Source organism: Quercus lobata, chromosome 7, assembly GCF_001633185.2.
Source record: "Quercus lobata isolate SW786 chromosome 7, ValleyOak3.0 Primary Assembly, whole genome shotgun sequence".
NCBI classification, from domain to species: Eukaryota; Viridiplantae; Streptophyta; class Magnoliopsida; order Fagales; family Fagaceae; genus Quercus; species Quercus lobata.
In genome coordinates this window covers 24,609,352-24,621,154 of record NC_044910.1, presented here as the reverse complement: position 1 = coordinate 24,621,154, position 11,803 = coordinate 24,609,352, and the positions used below count along the sequence as shown (strand labels likewise).

Below are 11,803 nucleotides of genomic sequence, written 5' to 3'. Positions count from 1 at the left end.
AAACATTTTCTCGAGAATTGAAAAAGCTGTCAATACTTTTTTAATTCCCGAGAAATTTTTTTTCCAAAAATAGTTAATTATTATGTGTCCTTAGGGCGCATATTAGTAAAATCCTTGTTTTTAAGTACCTCATTTGAGTGAATTAAAACTCTTTAAATGGGACTTAAATTTAAACAAAGGAAAATTTTAATTAAAGGGTAGTAAAAGAGTTCATAGTTAGGGTTTCATAAACATGGAATAGCTAGCTCCTTTGTTGTCTTACCAATTCAGCCACCTTTTTCCATCAAATAAATAAATAAATTCAGCAACTTTAGACCCATTGAAACGTGAAACATTAAATAACTACTATATTTAAAGACTTTAACGTGACAAATTGGATGAACATTTTTATGCTTTGGTATTTTACTTACCGATTTTTGGATCGGAGTATGAACCAAGTAACACCTTGTGCGTCAATTGTTTTAATTCCCAAATTTGATAATAGAGAACAAATAATTTTTGAGTATACTGACAAAGAATTCAAATGTAATAATTAATCTTCTTTTGTGTAACCTGATCCTATTGGTTTTAATAAAACTTTGAGAGAATACATATCATGATTCAAAATTTTATTTTATGGATCTAATAGTGTACATAGTGTCATGTCATTTAAAATTTTAAACAACATGGTACTTTGTACATGCATAGATTTATAATATTTAATTTGAATAATGAAATGTACTCTGGTTATGTAATGTATTATATACCTGATTTAAAATACCAATATTACTATTTTCATGTGTGTTCTAATAAATATTACTGTTTACAAAAAAAAAATTTCACTGTTCACTTTTTTATTTGGTAAGTATAGCTATAATGACCATGATGAGACTTACATTAATGGCTCTTTATATCCTTTAATTACTCTGAAATTATTACTTGCATGAGTGTAACTTTCTATAAGAATATTCTTTGGTAACTTAGGGTACGTTTGGTATGCTGGAATAGCTATTGTAATGGAATAGTTATTCATATTTAATAGCAATTCGGTCATTTGGTTACATCTTTATTACATGAATTAGTTATTACATTGGAATGACTATTCTTTAAATTGAAGAATAACTGTTCCTCTTTAAAATGGATGTAATAGTTATTCCTTAGTATATATGATAAGTTTTTAAATTAATATATTTCCAAAAATATAAAGTTTCCTTATATATCATTTTTTACAAGCTTTCCATATGTAATAACCAAACTTATGAATAGTAATAGTTATTCCATTACAATGTCTTCTATTCCCAATAATAAAGATTACTATTCCTAATATAATCTACATTCAGTGTACCAAATGTACCCTTAATTATATTTATATTAAATATGTTCTCTTGTGCAGGGTGTGTTATATTATCATACTCACCCACTATGGTATATAGTACTATATGCCATGTTAGAAAGTTTCACCGATCTATAAATCACGATATTTTTATTTTAAGCAATGATATGAATTTTGTGTTAGAATTTCATTCTTTCTTCTTTGTGTGTGCTATTATTTCTCTCATAAAAAAAAAATAAAAAAAAAAATAAAAAAAACCAATGATATGAATTTTACTTAAAATGCAACATATCTTATTGGTGTGCTTTCTAAGTATTGTTGGTCCATAGTCATACCACATTGAAAAATTTCCATAATTAATGAAATTTAAGAATAACGAAAAATATAACATTAATTATATCTCTTTAGTTATCCATCATTTTTTCAAGCATCTACTTTGCTATTTGGTCCATAAAGCATAAGTCATCTTTGATGTGGACGATAGCACATTAGCTCAGCAACAATATTGCAACACAAACAGCCAAGCGTATTATGGCAATAGTGTAGTAGCTTGGTTGTTTAGCACTTTCTCTGCTATATATCGGCCTGCTTTGTTATTAGTCCTTTATGTTGCGTTATTTCTTCTTTGCTATCAGTCGTGTCTATTATTTGGGGGGGTTTTTGCATGATCTCAAAAAGAATTGAGATTGTATTTTTAGCGCGCGGTTATAGGTATTTTTGTCAGCTAGGGGAGTAAACTCATAATTTTGAAAAAAGTTGGTATTTGGTAGGGCAAAATCATCGCTTTGGCAAGTAGGAGATGTCGAGGTAGATTTTTTGAAGGGCCAAATAAACGAAAAGTGAGCCCAAGTACTCAGGTTCAATAAATGTAATAAATAAGAAGAGTCGAAGTTCAAAATTTGCACTCGAAGAGTCAAGGTGCACCACAAACACATTTCCCCCAAACACAATTAAATTCAACTATAGAACTCAATGGCTAATGTAACTATGTGATTGAATATAATTAGGAAATCTAAGTAATTGTACCTATAATTTTTTTCCCTGATTAAAAAGTTACTAAATATTAAAAATATTACTCCAAGTACGTATGTAGTGTGTGTGCGTGCGTTCAAGCACACGCTCGTGCTTACATGTGTAGTGATTTATTGTTATGATTTCTTTATTTAGTAGATATGTCAAGGTATATTTAAATATGTTTATTAATATGTGTTCTTTTGAGTTTTGTTTTATAGACAAAATTGGTAAATAATAATGTTGTCATAGATTGCGGCAAGATATATTTTGTAGGATGCTTGGAAATGTGTGTATAGTTTCACGTATATTATAGTGAATATTAAATTTTATTAATTTTTAACCTATTATATTTTATTTCTCATTTTATATCTTTAAATTTATTGTGATATATACTCTGTTTATCCCAATTATGTTGCCACATGCTTTATAATTATCTTTGAATTATTATGCTTTGAATTCAATTTTATAAAAGATGTACTTTCTAAATTAATGGCTCTATGATCAATCATTTAAAAAGTCACAAATTGTGTTGGGATACTTTTGTAGACACCATTTGTAATTTGTTCAATATTTTGTTCTTCATGTTCTGCCACATCACTAGATGTGTCTTTGATTTATTATTAACCATAAAATTCATCAATTGACATACATGCACTACAATTATCTTGCGGTTTTTTAGTGTTGTGTTAAGAATATTACACACAAACACTTCATTTCCCAATCATTAATATTACACTTTTTATTAGTTGATAATAGTTTTAAATGTTGATATATCATATAAGATATGTGTGGTAAGTGTGAGTCCAATGTTTGACATTTAATATTAGCAATACAATAAATCCTCAAGTAATCAGTAATCACTAGGTCAATTTGATATTGTTAGTTACTCAACTCAAACAATTGTAATAATTGATAAATAGTAAAGTTAAGATGATAAAATATCTCGTTATTTATTGGAAAAGTTTGTCTAATGCCATCGAAAGTATTTTTATCATTAAAATTTTACCCAAAATGCATAAACACTCCTTGGGGTTTGGTCAGTTAAAAACTGAACTCTTGGGTTTTCAATTTTTTTATTTATTTATAACTTCCTGTGGCTTCCATATACATGAATTTGACCTTTAGGATTAGCTTCTGATTGATCTTATTGATAGAGAAGAATCACATGACCATCAAATGATATCCCACAACCATAATTGGCGACAAATAAAACACGTATAACAAAAAAAAAAAAAAAAAAGTTGCTTTTTTTTTTTTAATATCAAATTCGGTAAAGCAAATTTATTCTATTTTATTATCATTTGTGTTTCATTTGGTATGAATGTCATTGATGGCCGCGCGCATGATTCTTTTTCGTCGCTGAGAACAAACAGAAGTTAGTCGTAAAGATCAATTTTACAAATATAGAAGTCTTAGGGACTTATAAGAAAAAATTGAAAGCTTAGGGGTTAGTTTGCAACTGATCTAAGCCCCAATGCATGTTTATGCATTTGACCTAAAATTTTTTCTTTGCTCAACTTACAATTAACTGAATCTATAATTAATAGATATTTTGAAGAATCTTTGAATTTGTCATCCGTTATAATTTTTGTCTATTAACATATTCTTTTGTTTTTTTTAGAGAGTTTTAACCTATGACATCCGCTCCTAATGATAACTCTTTATCATTAGACCAAGACACCAATCGCTCCTAATAGATATTTTCTTTTACCGTCTATAACAGATAATGATTTATAGATTGTGGTTAGTATGTGTAAGGACTGAAATAAGATTGGACCCAATATAGGATTGGGTTCTAGCCCAAGTAGCCCAAACAATAAATTTGTAGAGCGTGGATGAAAGAACTAGATCTACTCCAGAAGAAAAACGATAAAATTTAGTAATTTGAGACTGTTAGATACAAGTATGATGAGAAAGTCTGTCCTCGGAGTAACTTAAAGAGTTTCTATTATATTGTCTTGTTGAACAATAAAATTATACAAGAGTTTGCAGTCTTGTTCTTCAATTACTTCATTTTTTCTGATCCCCCTTTTTAGTATATCTTCCCATGTTATATACTATAATCTTGGTATCATCTCTACCATACACGTGTAGGTTAGATTCGGGGAACTCCTTCCTGTCCCATCTAGCATCTCCTAAAACCATCAACCAAGAGCTGTAAGATTGCTTGATCACTGTTTAGGCATCACTTCCACATTAATGCGGCTAGAGAGTTGGTTGAGAGGCATTTAATACGGAGGTAGCAGTTTTTTTTTTTTTTTGATGTTCAAACTTCAAATAGCTTTCATTAAACTGGACCGTGGTCCAAAACAGTTACATCTTTGATAACTTGAAATTCAATAATGGGTGGGATATCCTCAACCCAAATAACAGAATCATTTACACATTTTGCATTCCTAGCCATACGGTGTGCAGCCATATTGCTTGTTCTACAAACATTGTTGACTTTCCAAACCAGGACATTACAATTCAGCCTCTGGATGCCTTCTATAATCATCTGGATAGAGGTTGGAGGGGAGCTACAGCCCATCAACGCATCTGTTACTACTTGCGCATCGCCTTCCAGCACAATGTGCTTCAGCCCAAGGTCACCAGCAAGCAGCAAACCCTCTTCAAAAGCTTTGGCTTCCACTTCCAAAGCTCCCAACGGAAAGTCCATCCTTTTGCTCATTGCTCCCATGATTTCTCCCCTTTCGTTTCTTATGACAATTCCAATTCCACAGCTGCCCAGCTCATTAAACACCGCCCCATCCACGTTTACTTTATACCAACCTTCACTAGGAGGGGTCCATCGTTCAGTTCTCTGTGGGGTAGATTGTTTAGGGGCACCATCTTTCTCACTAAATTCCTCAACTAGAGTAGTGGCTTCAGTTACAATCCTCCTCGCATTCTTGCATTTTCCTTCAAATTTTACCGCATTCTTGTTCTTCCAAATGCACCATGCTGTGCACGCCAGAAGTTCAAGCTCGCCTTCCTTTCTTTCTTCCCACAACTTCCAAACCACATCAATGAAGTCGCGATGAGGGTGGCCGGTCCTTGGCAAAGAAATCTTAGCTTCCTTCCAAATTGCATCTGCCAACCAACAGTCCCACAAAGCATGTCCCGAGGATTCTACCAGCCCACACAGCCCACACTCATCCCCTTTGGAAACCTTCCGAAGGCAAAGGCAATAGTTTGTAGGAAGGATATTCTTGCACGCCCTCCACATAAAGTGTTTGACTTTACTTGGGCACTTTAATCCCCAAATGGTCTTCCAAAATTCCTTTTTCTTATTCGGATTTGATCCCTCACAACCAGCCCCTTTGCTTCTCCCATCCATCAGCCACTCATGTGCTACGTGGTAAGCACTTTTCACTGTGAAGTTACCTTTTTTGGTCCAAGCCCAAACCAAGGCATCATCCGGCAAACAATTGCTGATAGGGATACTCAAAATAGCCTCCGCTTCATGGGGTAAGAAACAGTTTTTCACAACACTAGTATTCCACCCCCCAATTTCTCGGTTTAGAAGGCTTTCCACTAGTTCACCTTCGAAGTTTTGAGGACGAGGGCTTACAACCCTGAATGAATTAGGAATTGGAACCCACTTGTCTGCCCATATCCTCACCCTTTGCCCATTACCTATATTCCATCTCAGTCCCCTCTTTAGAACCCCTATAGCAGCCACTAGACTTCTCCAAGTGTATGATGGGTTTTTGCCTAACTGAGCCTCCAAAAAGGTGGAATCCGGGAAGTATTTAGCTTTAAGTACCCGATGAGCCAAGGAATCTGTATCTTGAGAGATTCTCCACCCCTGTTTTGCAAGCAAGGCTAGATTGAAAACTTTGAGATCCTTAAATCCCATCCCACCTTCAGCCTTTGGTGTACACATCTTCTCCCAAGCTATCCAAGCAAGCTTCCTTTCTTTTTCGCGCTGACCCCACCAAAAGTTCCTCATCAACGAGTTCAACTCATTACATAAGGAATCAGGAAGTTTAAAACAATTCATCGTATACATTGGGGTGGCTTGGGCAACGACCTTTATTAGGATTTCACGGCCCGCTGTTGTCAACAGCTTTCCTTTCCAACCCGCTACTTTTCGACCAACCTGATCCAAAATCCGATGAAAAGCTTTCTTTTTTCCCTTCCCCACCAACGGGGGCAGCCCCAAGTATCGCTCATGTTGGTGGATGATTTGTGCTCCAAACATATCCTTCACATCCTCTTTAAACTCCTCCCTTGTATTTTTGCTGAAAAAGAGAGAAGTTTTCTCTCTGTTTAGCTTTTGTCCCGACTCCTTTTCATACACCTCAAGGATTTTTAAAAGTCTCAGCCCCTCCTCCTTTGAAGCTTTGCCAAACACTATACAATCATCAGCAAAAAGTAAATGAGAGACCCGAGGAGCACTTCTACACACCGCAATGCCTCTAGGTATTCCCCTATTTTCAGGCTTTTTAAGCATGGCCGAGAGACCCTCCGCACACAAAAGGAAAAGGTACGGTGATATCGGGTCCCCTTGCCTAAGCCCTCGAGTTAGAACAATCCTACCCTTCGGGTCCCCATTTAAGAGCACGGAATAAGACACCGTGGTCACACACATCATCATCAAAGATATCCACCTATCTTGGAAGCCCATTTTGCGCATCATCGCCTCCAAATACGCCCACTCAACCCAGTCGTATGCCTTACTCATATCAAGCTTTATCGCCATCAACCCCTCTTTCCCTTTTCTCCTTTTGTTTATACAGTGCATGACTTCAAAAGCCACAAGAACGTTATCTGTGATCTGCCTCCTTGGTACAAAGGCGCTTTGTGCATCACTGATGACTTCTGGAAGCACCCTCTTCAACCTGTTAGCCAATACTTTGGATACAAGTTTATATATAACATTACACAGGCTTATTGGGCGGAATTCCGTTATCTTTTGGGGGCAGTTAACTTTAGGTATTAGACATATATAAGTGTCATTTAAACCATTGGGCATAACACCTGTTCTAAGAGTTTGGAGGACACAATTTACTACATGAGGACCAACAATATCCCAATATCTTTGAAAAAATATAGGTGACATACCGTCTGGGCCTGGTGACTTCGTGGGATGCATCTGCTTCAAGGCACGCTAAAACTCTGCTGCCTTAAATTCCATCAGCAGGTCTTCATTCATTTCTTCCATAACTTTCCTGTCCACCGCCCCAAGGCTAGCCCCAAAATCAACTGGGAAGTTTGAGCTGTAAATCTCCTTGAAATATGTCAAAATAATACCTTCCACCTCTTCGCTGTCCTCTCTCCACATACCCCCCGAATCACACAAACCTTCTATTCTATTTTTCCGACGCCTATTGCTGGCCGTGGCATGAAAGAATTTTGTATTCCAATCCCCACATTTAACCCATAAAGCCCTTGACCTCTGATTCCACATCATTTCTTCCCTCAACAATACTTCATTTATTTCCTTTTTCAAATTCTGAATCTCCTCCGCTGATTCATGTAGCAAGTTCAACTCTTCTAGTTGCTGTAGGCGACTATGCTTCTGCCTCAAATTTTTGTTAACATTGCCGAATTCCCTACGGCTCCAAGTCTACAGGTGAGCTTGGCAACTTTTTAGCCTATCCTGAATCTGCACATCCGGATTAGCATTCAAAGAATCCCAAGCCGTTTCAATCACCTCTCTACAGCTCTCTTCTCTAGTCCACATAGCTTCAAACATAAACCGTTTTCTACTTCCCTTTCTTTTCACCCACTGCCTAAGTGACAGATTTAGCAAACAGTGGTCTGAAGCTGCCATTGCTCTGTGAATAACTCTTGCCTCAGGGAACATCTTCCTCCACTCCTCATTAGCCACCATCCTATCCAACCTAACCCAAGTACGTTGCTCCCCAATCCTACCATTACACCACGTAAAGCGCTGCCCCACGAACCCCAAATCAATGAGACCACAGTCAGATAGACACTCTCTAAACACCTCCATTTGTCTTGCATCCCTATCTAACCACCCCAATTTCTCATCAGATTGCACAATTTCATTAAAATCCCCACAAACAACCCACAGCATATCACATTGTCTCTTTAGTGTTTTAAGTAAATTCCAAGATGTAAATCTCATACCTGCATCAGGGTGTCCATAAAACCCCGTAGCTCGCCACGGTTGCGCACCAACTCCCTCACGGACCACCACGTCGATATGAGCATTTGAACAGCTTTTAAATGACACATCCGCCCCTTCCTTCCACAACATCGCCAGTCCCCCGCTCCGGCCATCGCTTGGAACTATAATCCCTTGAGTAAAATTTAGCTTTCTCTGAATTCCTTTAACTCTATTTCTGTTTGCCTTGGTCTCCGATAAGAAAACCAAAACCGGGTCGGTGTCTTTCACCTCGTCGGTGAGTGAGCGCACCGCCGGAGCTGACCCAAGGCCCCGGCAGTTCCAGGCCAAGAGGCTCATTGGGCTCGGCGGTGCTGCCTCGCAGCATCCGCCACACCGCCAACCCTCTGAGTTTCAATCTCAAACTCATCTTTTTCCTGCACTTCTGTTCTCCTTCTTTTCCCTTCTAGAGTATTCTGATCTAATTCTGTGAGTGGGTTTTGAGCAATTCTTTTTTTCTTTACTGGGCTTAAAGCCTTACCTTTGCCTTTAGTTTGCCCCTCATGGGCTTTCCTCTTCCAATGTCCACTAGTTGGGCCTAAAGCCTCTGCAACCCACCCTAGCTCCATGTCATAAGTCATGGCCATTGGGCCTTCACCATCAACTCTTGAATCCAGGCCCACTTGACCACCTTCCTCCTAAACCTTTTCCGCGGGCTCAAATTTGAATTTTGGGACTCCTGTTTGTTGTGTCTCCTCTGTTTCCTGTCCACATCCCTCAAACCCGTTGTTTGTCTGCTTTCTATCCACGCCTTCTTTCACCAAAATGGCAATGCTTTCCCTTTGGGTCTCATCCATGGTGTTGACCAAACCCTTTTCCTGATAAGACTCACTGCTCCTTTCTCTGTCCACCGAGTTCAGTGTTGTGCTATCCAAGGTCTTCTCCCCGAGGTTCTGCACAACAGACTTTCTTTTGTCAGTCCCCACCGTTTCGTTCCTCGACGTCTGTGCCTTTGAAAACCGGTAATTGTCATCCGGTATTCTCCCCTGCACACCTACACCTTCACCCTTTTTTGCATAATGTTATTCCCATCCTGATCTCCTCGCCGGTTCACCTCTCATCCATGCACCGTACTGAAGTTCTCCTATTTTTCTGGTTTTGTCTAGCTCTTCTTTCTGAGTGCAGTCCTTCAGGTCATGTTCCAACAGTCCGCAACGGTAGCAAAAATTTGGAAGGCGCTCATATTTGAAGAGCACCCACCGAGCCACCCCCTCATCTACGTTTATCTTTCTTCCTCGTATAAGCTTGCGGGAAACGTCTATCTTGACACGAACTCGAAGGCACTTTCCCCACTGAACCCCGGAGTCAGCCACATCCACCTCCAAAACTTCACCAAGACTAGCCTCGATGGCTATCCCTGTTTCTCTTGTCCTATGTTTCAAGGGCAGATTGTACATTTGAACCCAGAAAGGAGACCACTTGAATACAATATCCTTTGGGTCTTGGTCTCCGTCAAAATCCTGGAGAAGAACCAGTTGCTTCTCATAATGCCACGGACTCATCTCCAAGACTCTCCTCTTGTCCCGTTCATCGTCAAACTCCACTAAAAACATCTCCTCTTCAATCATCGAAATACCAATGCTCTTATTTGGCTTCCATAACATCCTAACATTTTTCCTTAGAGCATCCAGTATAACTCCTCTGCGTGATAAAACCTTCATAACTAAGCAGTTTTTTCCCCTCTCATTTGCAGCCTTTGAACATTCACTCCCAAGGTTTACACTTTCCTCTTCCTCTTCCGTGACCTTTAACTTTTGCCATAGAAACTCAAGCTCTTCCGCCATTGGAAAACAAAAACCACCAGACTCCCCTGATCTCACCACCCCGAAACAGGGGGAAAATCACTAAACTCCCACAAGCACCTGTGGGACACCAACTGCTGCTACGTGCCTAAGGCTCGAGAGCATTGCTGTTTCAGACAAGTACAACTTTATTCTATTATTACGTAGTCCCTTCCTGGTTCATGCATGTTGAGGTAGCAGCTTTTGAAGATATTTGCTTGCCCCTTTTCCTTTCTTACCCCTTGTTCAATGTCCATCCCTTAGTTGTGATGTAATTTTGAAGACGGTCCATGATGATATGGTACTCTTTCTGACCTCAGACACTTGTTACTAAGATGGTTTTTCTCCTCGGACATTCGTTGGACTTATCTCTTATTATCCCTTCTCTTCTTTTTATTCCGTTCCCCTTATAATTTCATCAGAACATCCTCGGATGGTCGAATGACCTCGGATTGGGCCATAGGCCCACTTAGTACAGCCTCAATAGTACCTCCTAGTTAAATGGCCCCCACAGTATGTATGGTTCCACCTACATTAAATTTAACGGTCAATTTATTATTCTTTTAATTGTTGGATATCATTTCGTATGCCTAAATTTATTGTGACTTGTACTCTCTTTGTTCCAACGATAATGACATGTGCTTAACAATTATCTTGTGTAAAAAGTATGTATAGTTGCCACATTTATTAAGTTTAGGTCGTTACATTAGTTATTTAATTGTCAAATATTATTTTGTATATCAAAATTTGTCGTGACTTGTATTCTCTTTATCCTTACCATAACGAAGCGCGCTTTATGATTATTTCTTGTAAAAGATATATATAGTTGCCATGTATGTTAAATTTAACTAGCTTTTTTTTCTCAGAAAGAAATTTAACTGGCATATAACTTCATATATATGCATGAATATACTTAAAAGATATACAATTCCTACATATATAATTTAAATACTATTATAGTCATTCTTATATTTTGTTAACTCTTTAAAAATTCTTATAAGAATATTATTAGGTACAAAATGTAAAATGTTCATATTTTTATTATTATTTATTCTTAATTTTTGATATTGTGAGGCACTTTTTTTTTTTATATATATATTTTTTACAGTTCATTAATTTTAGACTCTTTGATTTTTGTACTCAATAACTCACTTAGATGAATATTTATGATGTTGTCCCATATTTAACTCCAAAATTAAGAAATAAAACTCTCTAAAAATAGATAATTTAGGACATATGACGCAAAATTTGATTTCAATTATAGAATCTAATTAGATTTTTTTCTAAACTTTGTCTATATATATATAGTCGATGTATTAGTTATTTAACTATCAAATATTATTTTGTATATCTAAATTTGTTGTGATTTATACTCTCTTTGTCTCAATTATAATGACACGTGTTTTATAGTTGTAGGGTTAAAGGTCCAAATCATATATTGGGCCTTGGGCCTTGGGCCTTGGTTAAGAACATGAGTAGTCTGAGGACGAACGAATGGTGATGAATGGTTCAAACACAGGACTTAATGAGAAAAATACAAATGAGATGGTGATCCGAAGAGGAATATCTCCTCGGACA

The 11,803-nt window shown here is 37.3% G+C and overlaps 1 protein-coding gene across 1 annotated transcript; it reads right to left on the bottom strand.

The window, feature by feature from the left end:
- Positions 1–9,082: 9,082 nt before the first annotated feature.
- LOC115951782 lies at positions 9,083–10,228 on the bottom strand. The gene is made up of 2 exons (XM_031068929.1): positions 9,499–10,228; positions 9,083–9,438 (listed from the first exon to the last, which is right to left on the bottom strand). The coding sequence occupies exons 1-2, from the start codon at positions 10,226–10,228 to the stop codon at positions 9,083–9,085; spliced, it is 1,086 nt and encodes a 361-aa protein (XP_030924789.1).
- Between the last annotated feature and the right edge of the window lie 1,575 nt (positions 10,229–11,803).